This window comes from Trichomycterus rosablanca, chromosome 10 (assembly GCF_030014385.1).
Source record: "Trichomycterus rosablanca isolate fTriRos1 chromosome 10, fTriRos1.hap1, whole genome shotgun sequence".
In the NCBI taxonomy this organism is placed as follows: Eukaryota; Metazoa; Chordata; class Actinopteri; order Siluriformes; family Trichomycteridae; genus Trichomycterus; species Trichomycterus rosablanca.
Window position 1 is genome coordinate 32,742,626 of NC_085997.1, and position 19,106 is coordinate 32,761,731.

The following is a 19,106-nucleotide window of genomic DNA, read 5'->3' on the forward strand; positions in this document are numbered from 1 at the left end:
TGAACTTTTCACGAACTGAGTCGTTTAAATAGATTCACACTGTATTATCAGCCCTAAGAGAAAAGTTTGACTCACTCTACTGATTCAGAAGCTCACATACCAGCGTGCGTAATGTGTATCCATGGTGACGGCTGGTGAAATACAGCTGTTTAGACTAATCCGAGAGGCTAAATGCAAAAAGTGGGGCGGGATATAAGCTGGTCCTCCAATCAAAAGCAAAATATGCTAATATTTTTGCATTTCTCCAATGAAAAACAAGTATTAGGTGGTGAGATGGATACTGTCTCTACATTGGCTGTAAAGGTATTGCGCAATCTCACAGCCAAACAGTGAGCGCTATCTGTTAGAGTGAGGTTTTGTGATTACTGTGAGCGCTCTCTCATTATGATACGATCTGATATTCGCGTGTTATTGACTTATAAACTTATACAACATGCTTGCAACTATTCAAAATGGCCGCCGGTGTTTGTAAACATTTACAAAAAGTGGATTTTATCTGGAATGGAAGGACTAATGAACATAAATTTGGACTCAGCTTGAAGATAGAATATCCAGGTATGTGCTGGTTTAGCTCTAATGCTTTTGTTTGATATACATTTGTCGCGGTGGTGTTGTTTACCGAGTGCTTGATGCATTGCATGCCATGCATTGATGGCAGAGGTTTATCAGATGTAAAACTTTTCTGTAATATTTTGGATGCTGATGTATTTGAAGTAAAACAAACAGCAGAAATGTGATGGTGAAGTTGTGCTGGCTTGTTTGGTATAAATGTTGTCGGTATGAAAGTAAGTACCGCAGTATAATATTACAAAATATAAAGGCTGTATTTCTGGCAGAAATTTTTCAGACCTACAATTCTTTTGTGTTTTTAAAAGAACTTATAAACAAAATAAGCTCAATGTTTACGTTGCTAAAAACTAGAGATTTTAAGCTATCAGAAGGTTCCTTGTTTACCAACAATGATATTTTGACGGTGTGACAGTATACAGAGAAACACAAACATAAAAATTCAAAGCCCGTTCACGGGCTAAAGACCACCATGGGGTCAACACAGTTAGTTCATTTTGGGAGATTGGATTAAAGGAATTTAGTTGGATTAACTCGTTACTATTAGAATGTACTAATACTAATACTAATACTAATACTATTTTATGTATAAAGAACATGTGCCAGTGTGAAAAACATCACATTTTAAACACAACAGGCTTAATGTAGCCATTATTTGGATTATATAACAATGTGAATATTTTTAGTTTGGAGAATAATGGCTTGCATTTCCTCCCTAGAGGCATTTGGGGTAAAACATGTTACTCTGGGTCTGAATGAATGTGAGTGGCTGCTTGCTCACAGACACCAATTCTCCCTTGGTCTAACATAAACAATCTAATTCCACCTCACACTGGAATTTCCAGAAAAAGCAACTCTTCCTTTTCTTATTCATTCTAACACCACATTGTACAATAGAACAAAAATGCTTTATTCTTGAGTTGCCTGATGCTGTGAATGGGGGGAAAATGAAAAATTGTTTGCCTTGACATACAGTCCTGGTCAACTTTACTGATGCTTAGCTAGAGCTTTGAACTATCAATCGTAAGGTTGTGGGTTTGAATCCTGGCTCTGCCATGCAGTCAGTGACCGTGCGTTCTGACCCCAGTTTTCAAACATACGTGCTGGAAACATGCTGGAATACGCTAAAAAGAATTGTATTGTACTGTACTTGTGTATATGTATATTTGACCAATAAAGACATTCTATACTTTAATTTAAAAGGCCAGTTTTCTTCCCTGTTCCTTGTTTACTACGCTTCTACACAATACACAATGCATCAATCAAGAAGATCAATAAAATAGAAAGAGGAAAACTGATGAGATAATCCTACAAACGGTGAGTTAAAATGTGGCAAAGAAACCATGTACAACATCCAAAGAACTTCAGGCTTGAACTGTAGACATCTGAAGTGATGGTTTCAACCAGTACCATGTGGCACACACTGAACAAAACGGGGCTCTATGGGAAAAGGTCGAAGAGGACCTCACTCTGCTGAACTACTAAACTTTGCCAAAACTTACATAGACAAACCACAGACCTTCTGGGAAAATGTACAGATGAAACTAAACTAAAGCTTTTTGGCAGTGCATATCAGCATAATAACTATAAGTATAGATGATGAAACGAAGCCCCAAAAATTGCACCCTACCTACAATGAATCACAGTGGAGGATCCATAGTGTTCTGGCACTAGAGGTCTTAAATGTGTTACAGAAACAATTAAATCAGAGAATTATCAAAGCATTTTAAAACAAGATGCGCTCTAAAAAAGGGCCCTACAGCAAGATAATGGCCTAAAGCATACATCCAAAAGTACACAAGAATGATTAAGAAGGACAAATTGAAAAAACTGGAGCCTTAATCCAGCGCCTTAGACCGCTCGGCCACGCTTCCCCTTGATGATTGTCGCTCCCTTGCTTGATGCCGCTAATATTGAAATGTTAATTAGTAGGATGTGGCTGTGCTGCCAGGTATGAATTCTGCCAATTAATGCCATTATGCTTGTAAGTTTGAATTAGACAAGGTTCATTAAAGGGTTCATAAAATCAAACAAACTAAATTATTAGCATATACGTATATGTGTGTGTTTATTGCTATATCTTTGCGTTTTTCTCGTACAGAACAAGTTACACTTCCAAGGCCAATCTTAACAACCACATTTCCTCATGAACATAGCCAATTTTCCCAAGAGGAGAGGAAGATATCAAGATAAAAACCAAAAACCCCCACACGTTTTATTTGAAGTCTTATGAACTCAACACCAGAAGGTGACGGTATTTCCTAAGGCAACTTCATAAACACTTTGGAAACGTCGGACTGCCAAGATCTCCAATCACATTCATTGCTGCGACGTTCGACAGCCAATCACTGTGCACAGATCTTCAGCGCCGTCCAGAATTTCCAGCATTTAACCAGCCACAGCAAAGAATTGTTGGAGTAGCGACTGATCTTAACCCGTCAGATACACGACCGTTCTTTTGTTACAGTAAGCTTGCAAGCAGAGCAACATGAGCGATGCTAGAGATAACAGCAACGATACAAAGGTACACCAAGGTAAGGTTTGTGTGCACAGTGCGGTCGAACTGTATCATGTTACACAATTGCGTGTGCCCCACTTGGGATTGTGATTGAGTACACGTTGCATTGGGTGCGTAAACATGGAGCCGGCGTTGAAAAGCGTGAGTTGGCAGCGGTGGGATTCGAACCCACGCCCCCGAAGAGACTGGAGCCTTAATCCAGCGCCTTAGACCGCTCGGCCACGCTACCACTGGTTTGGGGGCCGATCAAAACGAGCAACTACGCATGCAATTTCTACCTGCATGTTCCCATAGAATTCAAATAGGTTGCGCACTGAAAAGCTCCAAGTGCAGCTAAACCAAAAGCTACACCAAACTGGTAAACATCATGAGTTGGCAGCGGTGGGATTCGAACCCACGCCTCCGAAGAGACTGGAGCCTAAATCCAGCGCCTTAGACCTCTCGGCCACGCTACCCTGGCGGCGATAGTGCTTCCTGGCATCATGGGCATCAACTTCCATGAACAAACTCGTGCTGAAAGTTTTCTAATAACATCAAAGTCTTCCTATTAGGAGGTGGCTGTACCTCTACGCATGAATCCAACTTACATTGGCACTGCATGTATGTACAGAGCACAAGCCAAAGTCTGCAAATGTTTGTTTTTCCCCACACTGTATCTTTTTCTGACTTGTTTTAATTTTCTTTCCAGGGTGTGTTCCTTACCTTTCCTGCCCAAGCTGTTTTCCAATGTCCTCCGCAACTCTTATCAGGATTCACTATTCGAAACCTAGTAAATAAATGTTGTTTTGGAATAAGATGGTGTTCTGAGTTTTGCAGAAGTCAACAACACGCTTTTCTTCTTCAGACTGGTTTTTAAATGAAAGTCAAAGAGAATGCTGGATTTTGAAGTGTTTACTGTGCACCTCAAGCATCGATACACACTAAACCCCCTTGTGTAAATTCTTAAGTTGGCAGCGGTGGGATTCGAACCCAGCCCCCGAAGAGACTGGAGTCTTAAATGAAGCATACAGCACGATGGTTTAGCAGAAGAAATGTTGTAAGAAAGAAAGCCCCTAAATACTGACCGTCTCGTTGCTCTGCTTGCAAGCTTACTGTAACAAAAGAACGGTCGTGTATCTGATGGGTCAAGATTAGTCGCTACTCCAACAATTCTTTGCTGTGGCTGGTTAAATGCTGGAAATTCTGGACGGTGCTGAAGATCTGTGCAGTGATTGGCTGTCGAACGTCGCAGCAATGAATGTGATTGGAGATCTTGGCAGTCCGACGTTTCCAAAGTGTTTATGAAGTTGCCTTAGGAAATACCGCCACCTTCTGGTGTTGAGTTCATAAGACTTCAAATAAAACGTGTGGGGGTTTTTGGTTTTTATCTTGAGATCTTCCTCTCCTCTTGGGAAAATTGGCTATGTTCATGAGGAAATGTGGTTGTTAAGATTGGCCTTCATACACAGTAAAGGTGCACCTACTGGCACTGCTATTGTGCTGCTGAAACTTTTAAACCAGTAGCACTGATTTACATCAATAACTGCTTGTATGCAGGTAGATGTGTCACAATTATTATTTAAATCACTATGGTTTTAAGCACAATCATGACAAATAATTACTGGAGTAAAAGTAGAATAAATGTATCAGGTAGCAAATGTGCTTAAGTACTGAGTTAATCAATACATTGATAAAATCTCTGTAAATACAAAAAAAAATGATATAACATGCATTATATTATGCAAAATCTGTGAAAATATAAAATGCTGGCTTTTTTAGTCTTTACAGCTAAATGACAGGAACACTGCAGTGTAGAGGTACACTTAAAAGACCTTTGTTCAAAGTGCATAAATGCAAATACAGATTTATTCAGATAACTGTAATACAAAACAGCTATTTAGCAGTCATAAACTGAAAGCATGCTCACCCTATCACGCCAATAATTAACACTTTCTTGAAAAGATACACAAACACCATTACCACAAACATTTGGACAGTTCATAAAATGCAAGAATAACAGGAATCTGTGATTTGTTTATCCTAAAACTTTATATAACTGACAAAAGTACAAAGAAATGCATTTTAATGTTTCAGCTGATCTACTTTATTGCATTTTGTAAATACAAACAAATTTTACATTACATTTCCAACATTTATTTAAAAATTTTGAATATGATCCTGAAATAACGTTGGGTCAGGGTGAAATAAGAGTGAAAAAGTTAAAGAAAATGTATGTCACACAGGTTTGAAACATTCCACAATAAGCAGGTAAATTGGTAACAGGTGAGGGACTCAAGATTGGGTGTACAGGGAGGATACACCAAAGGATCAAGCAATAATGGGTTGTGACACCATGTTTTGCTAAGCTTTGTAAGATAATTGTAAAAAGATTAAAAGATTCTTGGTCATTCACTTTCAACATTTGAATTATTTACTTAAGTATAAGAGTTACATACAGTTCCAAGTAGAAAACTGACAGTTACTGTTTCAAAATAATTTACAATGTATAGAGTTTATGGTACAAAACTAAATCATGTTTGTTCGATAATGCAGAAGTTGTGTAAATTTGTGGAAACAATCTATAAAAAATACCATAGAACTTCCCTTAAAATTAACATTCTTTGAATTGAAATGAAAATTTGTTAGTTCTGGTCAGATTACAGATTTTTACTGTAGTGTCTTGGGCTGAATTTGCACAAGTAATAATTAATGTTGTGTTGTTGTGTCAGGTTGGTTGGCGGACACCACAGGTACCTACACAGCGACGTTTTTCCTGAGTGGCTTTGCACAAAAAGGAAGACTTTTATACTACACAAAAAGGCACCTACTGATCTTAAGCTTTAGGACTTTGTAATATCAGGAATTTGTCATTTTTGTCATGGTATTTATGTACAAAACAAAGCTTGAAAACTTGAGTAGTGGATTTGTGTAAAATCAGCTGTACAAAATCATGGTAATGTGCCTTTCCTACCTGTCTATATTCCTCTTTAAATGTATTTTATTTTTAGTACAAAAACGAGAAGCTTGAGGAACAATTTGTGAGTTAGAGTTGGTGCATATTGCATCTAAACCTTTTAGATAACATGTCCAGATATGTGAGTGTCATATGTGTGAGTTCCATGTTTTCATTTAGTAGCAATATGTTGTGTTTTATGTGTGATTTATTTATGTAAAGCATTTATTTATCTACAGAGCTTTGTAGAGGATTTTAGAGTTTCCCTTGAAGTAGGAAATTCTAGGTTGTTCACGTGTGATCCTAAAAACTTCAAGGATCTATTCAGTACCAGAAGAGAGCAGTGCTGTCATCTGAAATTACCTGTAATGCTGGAAGGTCAGATAAAAACGTCATCATGATACATACAGTGATTAAGGTAGTAACAAGCCCCACTGCAGCCAAGTTGCCAATGTTGAGCCCCTGAGCAAGGCCCTTTATCCTTAATTGCTCAAGTTGTTTTCAGTTAGATTTGTAAGTTGTTTTGAATAAAAGCTAAGTGCCACATATGTAAAGAAGATAAAGTGCACTGAAAAATAGTGTTTAATAACATTTTGTATAAACTAGTTTAATAAAAGGATAAATTAACAGATACGTAATGTACCGATTAAATTCTTAAAAGGATATTATAATATGAATACTTAATAAAGTACACACTTTGTCCACCTTTGTTATCATTAAAACAATTATATGGGGGGGTTGCTACTGATTGTGATATTTATTATTATAAATCAGCCTTCAGAATCAGTAAAAATGGGATTGTGCCTAATATTTTTATTCAGTACAAGAGAGACTCCTCTTTGTGTGGAGTTGTAGTGAGCAGAGAAAAATATGAGTCGTGGTGCCTTTAATTTGTGCTGGTCTGATGCAAATAAATGGTTTCTTGTAATAAGCAGATATCTACATTTAGTGTGGTGACACAGTGTAGGTCCATATTGTTACCAGAGAGCCAATACCATGTATGTTCCAAGGTACCAGTTTGATTAATGATGTTAGTCTGTTTAGGTTAGTGGGGTTTATCAGTAGTAAAGTGTTGGTGTGTAGGTTTCTGTGTATGAGAGTGTTGGGGTGTGTTGACTGGTCTGTAATGCTAGGTGCATACAAAGTTTGTTATTGGTGCAGTTTTGTAGTGTTGGTGCATATGTAAGGTAGGATTATAAGTAGTATGTGATCACTCTACAGCAAGCTGAAGTTCACAAAGATTACTGAGGTACTCATCATTGTGTACGTATCCTAGAGCTTTCTCATAGTACTCCTGAGCACGTTGTCTATCCCCCTGTTCCTTATGAACTAATCCCAGTATTCCAAAGGCATCTCCATCCTGTGAGTTTTTGCGAATCCTTCTCTCAGCAATCTTTGTCAGGTGTTTAGCACTTTCCTTCCCTTCATATGTTTTTGAATTCAGCTTCAGACATTTAGTGTAGTGTTCAATGGCCAGAGGCTCACATTTCATACTGTACTGCTGAAACACTGCATAAAATTTATGAAACATCTGAAGGTTTTCATTTCTTTTTTCTACTGTCTGACGTGCTAGCTTAAACATCTCCTCTGCCTTTGACAAATCCTGGTTCTCCCCATATTGGAGGGCCAACTCATTCATGGCTAGAGTAAAGCTGGGCTTCAGTTCGGTGGCCCTCTCTAAATGATAAATGCACTGTTTACGAGCCTGCTTAATTGCAGCATCCTTGCTATGGTGACTACTTGCACGCTGCAGATAAATTTTAGTTTTCTTGTAGCAAAGGGCTAGTTGATGGTGTATAAAGGCAGAATTTGGCACTTTCTCTAGGGCTCTTCTCAGAAGGGCAGTTGATCTGTCCACAGAGCCCTTTTGCTGAAAATACTTTGCAACATATCGAATCACGTGTGGATGGTCTGAAGTCCTCTCTAATGCTGTCTCCACTAAGCTCTCTGCCTCACTGTATTCTTTGTGAAAACATAATCTTAAAGCAAGCAATACTTTAACAACATTATCATCCGGGTTAGTTTCTATGGCACGTCTCAGTTGCTTAATTGTGGGTGATTCAGTTGAACTGACAGACTCAGTTTCTGTTCGGTACAGAACAATGGCAAGCCCCGAGTTCCATTCACCTTGTTCTGGTTCTAGCTCCAAGGCCTTTCTGAAGCACTCTTCAGCTCTGTCATAGTATTTGCGATAGAATTTAAGGAAGGTCCATCCTTTCTCTCCAAGCAGATTAGCGTCCAAAACAGAGGAAGAGTCTGGTGGATATTTTTCTTTAATCTCTTCCAGTTTATTCAGGTAACTTTCACTCTCAACATAATTATCCATATGATAGTGTAACCATGCAAGGTTTCCATAGGAAACAAGGAGCAGCTGGCCACATTTATTTCCATGCAGCTCTTTAACAACCTCCACAGATCTCTGAAAGTTACTAAGTGCTTCATTGTTGGAGTCTAGAAGAAACTTTACGAATCCCAAAAAGCTGTGTGTTCGTGCAGCTCCTTCTTGTCCACCAAGATCCAACTCAGTTTGGTCTTGTAGTCTATTCAGAAGATCAGTCAGATCTGTATCTTCTTTTCTCAGATCCCAGGTGAAGTGACACTCCAGCTGAGTTAGTTTGGTCCTCAAAACTGTACATTGATGGGAACTGAAAGAAGCAATTACAGGAATTGTTAAACACATATACATACTTGGGCAGAATTGTGAGTAAAAACAAAGCACAAATAAATTAAATTTAACATTTTCAATAAAATCTGTTGAGAGATCTAACAGAAACAGCAGAAACAGGCTGCATTCACATGATCTGTGGCAACACCTCTTTTGTGCTGGGTGACTGTGTGTGTGTGACAGTTTTGCCTGCCGCTGCCCTCAAAGTTCAATCTGGCTGAACTTTGACCCAGTTTGTGACTGACCGTTTCCATAAGACAAACTGTTTATATGACATAGTCAAAAACAAAGCACAGACATGATGGGGGTAAAACTAGCTTTGTAGGTTTTAAATAAGATTTAATGTGCACTTTGATTGAAGTGATAAAGTTTCAGTTTCTTTCTTTTTACCGTCTTCTTATTTCACCAAATGATGACTTTTCTCAGAGCGTTCATGTTTTAAACTACAATATATTTTATACTAAACTGCAGTGGGTTAAATATTGTGTACTGTTTTCAAGTTTGCCACTTCGGTCAAAAACACTGCAATAAAGAGCAATATGTACGTGCCCAGCAGCCATAATGTGTAGTACACTATAAGGTTAAAAGGATGTGGGAAACCCTCCCAATTACTGGGTTCAGGTGTTTTAGTCATTAGATTTTTGTAAAATTAGTTATATTATACAAAAGATATGCTTTCAATTTTGTGATAACAGTTTGGCTAGGGTTCTTTCCTGTCAGGTTTTATAAAGGCACACTTTGACAAGATTGGTGTAAAAGAACTCAAGTGCCATGCACAGTGTTCTGTCCTTTAACCTATTGAACACTTTTTTAATCAGTTAGAAGTTAGAACATCAAATACATTTTGTCCAGCATCAGTGCATTTCTTGTATGGCAGGCACATTAATATGTATTGATTAAATTATATTAAAGGTGGAAAATCATACTATTTAAACAGTTTATTGACTAACCAAGGCCTTGATCTTTAAAGACAGCATTAAACTCCTTTCACACTACGTTTTACCATTTTTTTTCTCAGACATTAAGGAATTACATAAGATTGCAGCAAAATGTTCCTGTAAAACATTTACAGTTTACAATTTGAGGTTCCACATAAGCAAATAAACATGGTAATTACTTTTTCACAAAGCCAATGTGTTGTTTTAATAAACAACAAATTGCATTTAAGGCATGAGGCATTTAAAAAGAGAGGAATGACTTTCCTTTTTACTGCAGCTTATTCAGATATTTTATTTTGAAAGTAAAAAGCTCTAAAACAGAAAGTGACAACACAAACCACCATTTCAACCACAGAATCAACACTCCTAATCAATAAAATTATATTTAATTGTTGAAATTACTTTGCTTTTGCTTTTATTTGTTCATAATTATCTTTGCATACGAGACTGTTTTAGTGAAGCTGTTTCCAGCTTTTCCCCTCCAACAGTTCACTATAGCAACAGGCAGTGACCAGCACAGGTCTCAGTAGTGCATTTCCTTAATCCTTTTTTATTTTCTGACCAATGCTTTGTTGTTAGGACCATTAAAAGAAATTTAGGGTTTGACCCCATTTTTTGCATATGTAAACATATTTTGCTGGTGTAACAGTCTTTTCCATTAAAGAAATGTAGCTTGACATTGGGAACTGTGACAGTGACTTAAAAATTAAAAATAGGGCTGCAATGCGATAAAATTTTTTAATCGAAATTAATCGCGATTAAAGAGCCAAACTGATAATTAAGCAAAATTTGAACACCTATGCCCATTTTTATTGCAAGAACCATTTCTAGATGCAACACCAGTGGTGTAACTAAGAGCTCATGGGCCCCAGTTAAAAAAAAAACAGTTGGGCCCCCTCAACAAATTGCACATGCTGATGGCTGAACAGAATGAACTAAAAGTCACTCGGTCGTTACATTTCAACGTGACTGGGAAATATTGTTCTAATTTACCATTTAAACACCTATAAATACCTAAAACAATCAAGTTACCAGACATTATATATAAGGTACTGACTGTAGCTATAAAAATAATGTTAATTAATACAGTCCATGTAAACGCTTAGTCCATATCAATATCAGATACAAATGTGTTTTTAAAAAACTACAAACATCACAAATATAAATCATGTTTATAGCCATGTGATAGAATAACCTGAATAAACTGTAGAGATGAAGCATCACGCAGTTTCACTTCTGTCTCAAACAGTACCTGAGGAAAGGAGGCGGAGCTACGCGGTTTTGATGGACAGCTATAGCGGTCAATGGAAATACTCGTTACAGAGATCGCGTGATTTCATTCATCTTTTCATTAACACGTAAAAATAGTGAAAACCGCTAAAAGTAGTTTTTCATCGGACAGCGACGATAATTTATTACTTTTTTCTGTTTGACTGCGCTGGCGGGTCACAAGTAATGCAGTTTAAAACAGAAGATGCGGACCGTATAAAACCAGATCCGGTGTTGACAGAACACCTCGGACTTTGGACATACTGCTATAAACAGTCCAGTGTGATCCATTTAACAGCAGTGTTTGTACAGTTCTGTGTACAGTTCATGCGCTTTACATCCTAATTCATCTGAAATACAGTTCATTACCACAGAGACACATATTTACGTGGCACAAACAGCCAAATAAAAATAGTTAGATTATACAATCTAAATTGGGGAATTGTGATCTTAAAAACAGTACTTATTGGTGTGTTCTACGGGGTGGGGTGAAAGAAAATAATAATAATAACAATAATAAAGAGCTAGAGGGTATTATATAACATCTAGATGGGTTGTATGAAAATATTAACTTGAGAAAACATTAAACAGAAACTTGGAATATAAACTTGAGAAATAATAAACAAGACACACTTTAAAGAAACCTAAGTTGACACAGGAAAAAAAAATTGACCGAAGTTTAGGAGCGATGCCACTGGTCTTCATGCAAGGCAATGAGCAGAAAACTTGGGAAACAAAGAAACCGGCTCGACTAGAAACAAAAAAACTATTGGATGTAAACAAACCGGCTACAAGTTACAACTTAATTTCAATAATAATTTTATTAGATCTCATGATTCATTTTAATAATTGTTACCATATTCACTTCTCCCTTATCTTTGAGACAAAATGTGTTTAATATCAATTATATATATATTTTTAACGTCATCATGATATTTGTATCCATAATAAAACTAGCATTTAATCTATTGAATAAACATAACATTATTAAGTATTAAATGAATTAATAATTTTGTTTAGATCGCATTACAAGGCCACCTGCTCTACAGTGGTAACTGGTAAAAACACAATGGTAAAAACATATTTGTTACCTGATTATTTTTGTTGTTATTTTAATTATTAAACACGATTTTTAAACTATGAAACTGGAAACTGAAAACCTACTTACACCAGTCACAGTTTGTTAACCAGATAATGATTATTTTAGATGATGGCACTTACCTCATTGTTCAGTAAACTGCAGTGTAAAAACAGATCTGACTGTAAGGCAAATTCTACCTATTTATCTGCCCTAGTATTAAGGAAAGGAAAATGAGAACACCCACTGTTCAGATTTAGCTAAATTCTTTCTTTTAAAAAAATTGAACGAAATGAGTTTCGACAAAAGGTATTGTGGTCTTAAATATTATCGAGCAACACACAATTTATGTCCGAGTATTTAATTCCTTGGAAAAATACAGGAGAGTTTCGTTTTCCCAACCAGTGATTATTCGGTGGCGTCACAACTCACTCTGCCCAGTCACTCCTCAAGTTCCCTTCCACCAACCAGCTCAGGCAACGTTTAGGGCATTGATTTATTCATCCTGATATGATAACAATGCAAGGCATTACACACCCTAATCACAACTCTAGGCAAGTGAAAAGAAAAACAAACACACACACACTCACTCATTCTCTTACAACCACCAGTCCAACATTTGCATGGTTTTGAAGTGGAAAGAAATCGTAGTACCCAGAGGAAACACGTTTTATGAACCCTTTCATGAACCCTGTCTAAATCAAACTTACAAGCATAGTGGCATTGATTGGCGGAATTTATACATGGCAGCACAGCCACACCCTACCATTAACATTTCAATATTAGAAGCATCAAGCAAGGGAGGGGCAATCACTGACTGCTTTCATCTCCCGAGTCCCATACCTTTAATGCTTATTGGTTAGCGTGGCCGAGTGGTGTAAGGTGCTGTATTTAGTATCCAGTCTCTTAGGGGGTGTGGGTTCGAATACCACCGCTGCCAACTTTAGGGTTTGCAAGAAGAGGCTTGGTGTGCACTGATGCTTGATCAGCATGGTAAACTCTTCATATCCTGCCTTCTCTTTGACTTTCATTTAAAAACCAGTCTGAAGAAGAAAAGCGTGTTGTTGACTCCTGCAACACTCCATCAACACCATCTTATTCCAAAACAACATTTATTTACTAGGTTTCGAACAGTGAATCCTGATAAGAGTTGCACACCTTGGGCAGGAAAGGTAAGGAACACACCCTGGAAAGAAAATTAAAACAAGTCAGAAAAAGATACAGTGTGGGGAAAAACAAACATTTGAAGACTTTGGCTTGTGCTCTGTACATACATGCAGTGCCAATGAAAGTTGGATTCATGCGTACACTGTAAAACATTTCAGCCTCAATAAGTTATGTGAACTCATTTCTTCTTTTCAACTCAAATTGTCATGACAAGTTTTGGATATTGAACTTAGGTTAATAAGTTTTCAGAAAATATAACGTAAAATAATCAGTTGTCTTGACTACTTGTAAGTTTTTCTAAGTTGTCAATGTTCATTCAACTCATGTCTGTAAGTTATCAGTAAAAAAAAAGAAAAGGGGAAAGAGTGGGTGATTCCTATAGGTGGGCACCATTTTTGAGTTAGACAGAACAATAACATTTTTTTAAAACGTTAAAACCATGGGAGCATGGGGCTAACCAATGTTTTTCACAGACGGAAAGCCATTAATATTAATACTGATAAAAACAAGAATAACAAACGTTATACGATAGTGGACTACTTTCAGCGGCGGAGGGACACACCTGATTCTGGACTACAGTTTGAGGGCAAATTGAGTGCGGATTGATACACCGAGTGGAGTTTGGCAAGTTGGAGCGTTTACTACTGAAAGCATTAATGGCGGGAAGCAGGTGAGATTATCAAAGTTTAAAACCTGTGTGATAAAAAGTGAAATTGTGTTCGCCGACCATTGAACGTGACAGTACTGACGGATTTACTCGTTTAGATATGTTTGCCGAGGCCATGAACGTTTAACATTAGGTTAACAGTTAGCTAATACACCATGGCAGATATTTTAAATGGTGGTTGTGTTGTTTTGTGCTTTAATGTGTATAACGGAACGTAAACTGTGGTGAAATAAACTTTGGTTTGCCCTTGAACAAAACGTCTGCATGCATGCTCAGGTAAGCTAATAGTGGTAAAGGTTATGTTAACTAGCTAGCTAACTCGTTAGCCTTCCACTTTCAAAGGTAAATAACGACTTATTTTTGTGCGTTTTTACACTGTGTTGATCTGCTGAGTGTTATAGAATTAGGTTTTCTTTTTAAGGTTGTAATTGGGTTTAATTGACCTATGTAGGGATGAATGAAGAGTACTAAATATCTCACTATCACGATAACAATTTTATTCACATACATTTTTGAGAACACAATTCAGCAGTCTTGTTTTTTCTCTCTGCAGAGTTCTGAATGTCCTTTTCATGAAGTGGAAATGACCAAGGAAGAATACCACAGCACTACAAAGAGCAGATTTATTCCTAATCAACATTTATGGAACCTGTTTGCAATAAATGTGTTCAAAAGTGGCATTGTTTTTATTTTGGGTTCACATTGCCTTTTTTAAAGTTGTACCAAGAGCCAAGGTGAAAACTTATGAAATATTTGTTGTTTAAATAAATGTTATTTGTAAACAGAAGTTGTAAATTGATTCATTGTAAAGTTAAAAAAAAAAACTGGGAAACATTTATTAGTCAGGTCTAGAAATTACAAACATAAGCACTGTTAACTTTAGACAATAAGTTATGTGAATATAGCTGAAGTTTTATTGACTTAAAAATGTGTTAAAATAGTGAGAAATTGTATGTTTATTTGACTAGATAGCTCATTTTCTAAAATGAATAAAATAAACATATTAAGTTATTTTGACTCAGTGCATTAAGTTGAAACAATGAATAATCATTTTCTAAACAACTTTTTTAACTTAACTTATTGAGTTGTTTCAACAGTTTTCTTCAAGTTGAGTTTACTCAGCTTTTTAAGGCAGCAGGTGAACTTAAGTTTCTAAGTTTAATTAACGTGGAATGTTTTACAGTGTAGTGGTACAGCCACCTCCTAATAGGAAGACTTTGATGTTATTAGAAAACTTTCAGCACGAGTTTGTTCATGTAAGTTGATGCCCATGATGTCGCACAGAACTTAAATACGGCATCAGATCAGAAAGCAGCGATCAACGAGCACCATAGTACTCAAAACCTGTACTCACCCAATAACTGTGTTTTTATCTAAAATGGAACGCAGACACTGTGAAAACAGCATACGTTCTAAAGCCAATGAGCTTTTAAACAAGCTCAAACACACCGATGCACCACGGACTCTTAAATGAAGCATACAGCACGATGGTTTAGCAGAAGAAATGTTGTAAGAAAGAAAGCCCCTAAATACTGACCGTCTCGTTGCTCTGCTTGCAAGCTTACTGTAACAAAAGAACGGTCGTGTATCTGACGGGTCAAGATTAGTCGCTACTCCAACAATTCTTTGCTGTGGCTGGTTAAATGCTGGAAATTCTGGACGGCGCTGAAGATCTGTGCACAGTGATTGGCTGTCGAACGTCGCAGCAATGAATGTGATTGGAGATCTTGGCAGTCCGACATTTCCAAAGTGTTTATGAAGTTGCCTTAGGAAATACCGTCACCTTCTGGTGTTGAGTTCATAAGACTTCAAATAAAACGTGTGGGGGTTTTGTCCTGTATCTTGAGATCTTCCTCTCCTCTTGGGAAAATTGGCTATGTTCATGAGGAAATGTGGTTGTTAAGATTGGCCTTGGAAGTGTAACTTGTTTTGTACGAGAAAAACGCAAAGATATAGCAATAAACACACACATATACGTATATGCTAATAATTTTGTTTGTTTGATTTTATGAACCCTGTCTAATTCAAACTTACAAGCATAATGGCATTAATTGGCGGAATTTATACCTGGCAGCAGAGCCACCCCCTACCATTAACATTTCAATATTAGCGGCATCAGGCAAGGGAGCGACAATCATCTGCCGAGTCCCGTACTACTTTCAAAGCTTTCTGGGGTAGCGTGGCCGAGCGGTCTAAGGCGCTGGATTAAGGCTCCAGTCTCTTCGGGGGCGTGGGTTCGAATCCCACCGCTGCCAACTTAAGGATTTACACCAGGGGGTTTGGTGTGTATGCTCGAGGTGCACAGTAAACACTTCAAAATCCAGCATTCTCTTTAACTTTCATTTAAAAACCAGTCTGAAGAAGAAAAGCGTGTTGTTGACTTCTGCAAAACTCAGAACACCATCTTATTCCAAAACAACATTTATTTACTAGGTTTCGAATAGTGAATCCTGATAAGAGTTGCGGAGGACATTGGAAAACAGCTTGGGCAGGAAAGGTAAGGAACACACCCTGGAAAGAAAATTAAAACAAGTCAGAAAAAGATACAGTGTGGGGAAAAACAAACATTTGCAGACTTTGGCTTGTGCTCTGTACATACATGCAGTGCCAATGTAAGTTGGATTCATGCGTAGTGGTACAGCCACCTCCTAATAGGAAGACTTTGATGTTATTAGAAAACTTTCAGCACGAGTTTGTTCATGGAAGTTGATGCCGCAGCGAACTTAAATACGGCATCAGATCAGAAAGCAGCGATCAACGAGCACCACCCTCGCCAGGGTAGCGTGGCCGAGCGGTCTAAGGCGCTGGATTTAGGCTCCAGTCTCTTCGGAGGCGTGGGTTCGAATCCCACCGCTGCCAACTCATGATGTTTACCAGTTTGGTGTAGCTTTTGGTTTAGCTGCACTTGGAGCTTTTCAGTGCGCAACCTATTTGAATTCAATTGGAAAATGCAGGTAGAAATTGCATGCGTAGTTGCTCGTTTTGATCGACACCCACACCAGTGGTAGCGTGGCCGAGCGGTCTAAGGCGCTGGATTAAGGCTCCAGTCTCTTCGGGGGCGTGGGTTCGAATCCCACCGCTGCCAACTCAAGCTTTTCAACGCCGGCTCCATGTTTACGCACCCAATGCAACGTGTACTCAATCACAATCCCAAGTGGGGCACACGCAATTGGCCCTTTTCCATCCACAACCTTTCTTAACTTTTTTTTTTATGTAACATGATACAGTTCGACCGCACTGTGCACACAAACCTTACCTTGGTGTACCTTTGTATCGTTGCTGTTATCTCTAGCATCGCTCCGATTACATGCAACTATGATATAATAAGAAGCAAAATAAAAAAACACACCTGTACTCACCCAATAACTGTGTTTTTATCTAAAATGGAACGCAGACACTGTGAAAACAGCATACGTTCTAAAGCCAATGAGCTTTTAAACAAGCTCAAACACACCGATGCACCACGGACTCTTAAATGAAGCATACAGCACGATGGTTTAGCAGAAGAAATGTTGTAAGAAAGAAAGCCCCTAAATACTGACCGTCTCGTTGCTCTGCTTGCAAGCTTACTGTAACAAAAGAACGGTCGTGTATCTGACGGGTCAAGATTAGTCGCTACTCCAACAATTCTTTGCTGTGGCTGGTTAAATGCTGGAAATTCTGGACGGCGCTGAAGATCTGTGCAGTGATTGGCTGTCGAACGTCGCAGCAATGAATGTGATTGGAGATCTTGGCAGTCCGACGTTTCCAAAGTGTTTATGAAGTTGCCTTAGGAAATACCGCCACCTTCTGGTGTTGAGTTCATAAGACTTCAAATAAAACGTGTGGGGGTTTTGTCCTGTATCTTGAGATCTTCCTCTCCTCTTGGGAAAATTGGCTATGTTCATGAGGAAATGTGGTTGTTAAGATTGGCCTTGGAAGTGTAACTTGTTTTGTACGAGAAAAACGCAAAGATATAGCAATAAACACACACATATACGTATATGCTAATAATTTTGTTTGTTTGATTTTATGAACCCTGTCTAATTCAAACTTACAAGCATAATGGCATTAATTGGCGGAATTTATACCTGGCAGCAGAGCCACCCCCTACCATTAACATTTCAATATTAGCGGCATCAGGCAAGGGAGCGACAATCATCTGCCGAGTCCCGTACTACTTTCAAAGCTTTCTGGGGTAGCGTGGCCGAGCGGTCTAAGGCGCTGGATTAAGGCTCCAGTCTCTTCAGGGGCGTGGGTTCGAATCCCACCGCTGCCAACTTAAGGATTTACACCAGGGGGTTTGGTGTGTATGCTCGAGGTGCACAGTAAACACTTCAAAATCCAGCATTCTCTTTAACTTTCATTTAAAAACCAGTCTGAAGAAGAAAAGCGTGTTGTTGACTTCTGCAAAACTCAGAACACCATCTTATTCCAAAACGAGCACCATCTTCGCCAGGGTAGCATGGCCGAGCGGTCTAAGGCGCTGGATTTAGGCTCCAGTCTCTTCGGAGGCGTGGGTTCGAATCCCACTGCTGCCAACTCACGCTTTTCAACGCCGGCTCCATGTTTACGCACCCAATGCAACGTGTACTCAATCACAATCCCAAGTGGGGCACACGCAATTGGCCCTTTTCCATCCACAACCTTTCTTAACTTTTTTTTTATGTAACATGATACAGTTCGACCGCACTGTGCACACAAACCTTACCTTGGTGTACCTTTGTATCGTTGCTGTTATCTCTAGCATCGCTCCGATTACATGCAACTATGATATAATAAGAAGCAAAATAAAAAAACACACCTGTACTCACCCAATAACTGTGTTTTTATCTAAAATGGAACGCAGACACTGTGAAAACAGCATACGTTCTAAAGCCAATGAGCTTTTAAACAAGCTCAAACACACCGATGCACCACGGACTCTTAAATGAAGCATACAGCACGATGGTTTAGCAGAAGAAATGTTGTAAGAAAGAAAGCCCCTAAATACTGACCGTCTCGTTGCTCTGCTTGCAAGCTTACTGTAACAAAAGAACGGTCGTGTATCTGACGGGTCAAGATTAGTCGCTACTCCAACAATTCTTTGCTGTGGCTGGTTAAATGCTGGAAATTCTGGACGGCGCTGAAGATCTGTGCACAGTGATTGGCTGTCGAACGTCGCAGCAATGAATGTGATTGGAGATCTTGGCAGTCCGACGTTTCCAAAGTGTTTATGAAGTTGCCTTAGGAAATACCGCCACCTTCTGGTGTTGAGTTCATAAGACTTCAAATAAAACGTGTGGGGGTTTTGTCCTGTATCTTGAGATCTTCCTCTCCTCTTGAG

At 38.4% G+C, this 19,106-nt stretch overlaps 1 protein-coding gene, 1 long non-coding RNA gene and 7 other non-coding genes across 9 annotated transcripts; 5 read left to right on the forward strand and 4 right to left on the reverse strand.

Annotated features, from left to right (window-relative positions):
- Positions 1 to 3,232: 3,232 nt before the first annotated feature.
- On the reverse strand, positions 3,233 to 3,314 carry trnal-aag (transfer RNA leucine (anticodon AAG)). Its single transcript has one exon. It is a non-coding gene; the product is annotated as a tRNA-Leu (tRNA).
- Positions 3,315 to 3,458: 144 nt separating this feature from the next.
- trnal-uag (transfer RNA leucine (anticodon UAG)) lies at positions 3,459 to 3,540 on the reverse strand. Its single transcript has one exon. It is a non-coding gene; the product is annotated as a tRNA-Leu (tRNA).
- Positions 3,541 to 6,753: 3,213 nt separating this feature from the next.
- On the reverse strand, positions 6,754 to 12,115 carry LOC134322098 (interferon-induced protein with tetratricopeptide repeats 5-like). The gene is made up of 2 exons (XM_063003969.1): positions 12,111 to 12,115; positions 6,754 to 8,662 (listed from the first exon to the last, which is right to left on the reverse strand). The coding sequence occupies exons 1-2, from the start codon at positions 12,113 to 12,115 to the stop codon at positions 7,228 to 7,230; spliced, it is 1,440 nt and encodes a 479-aa protein (XP_062860039.1). The 3' UTR covers positions 6,754 to 7,227.
- Positions 12,116 to 12,449: 334 nt separating this feature from the next.
- LOC134321435 (uncharacterized) lies at positions 12,450 to 19,007 on the reverse strand. The gene is made up of 3 exons (XR_010013851.1): positions 17,344 to 19,007; positions 15,339 to 16,312; positions 12,450 to 13,153 (listed from the first exon to the last, which is right to left on the reverse strand). It is a non-coding gene; the product is annotated as an uncharacterized LOC134321435 (long non-coding RNA).
- Positions 15,975 to 16,056, forward strand: trnal-aag (transfer RNA leucine (anticodon AAG)). The gene has a single exon. It is a non-coding gene; the product is annotated as a tRNA-Leu (tRNA).
- trnal-uag (transfer RNA leucine (anticodon UAG)) lies at positions 16,579 to 16,660 on the forward strand. The gene has a single exon. It is a non-coding gene; the product is annotated as a tRNA-Leu (tRNA).
- trnal-aag (transfer RNA leucine (anticodon AAG)) lies at positions 16,805 to 16,886 on the forward strand. Its single transcript has one exon. It is a non-coding gene; the product is annotated as a tRNA-Leu (tRNA).
- trnal-aag (transfer RNA leucine (anticodon AAG)) lies at positions 17,978 to 18,059 on the forward strand. The gene has a single exon. It is a non-coding gene; the product is annotated as a tRNA-Leu (tRNA).
- Positions 18,240 to 18,321, forward strand: trnal-uag (transfer RNA leucine (anticodon UAG)). Its single transcript has one exon. It is a non-coding gene; the product is annotated as a tRNA-Leu (tRNA).
- Positions 19,008 to 19,106: the final 99 nt, after the last annotated feature.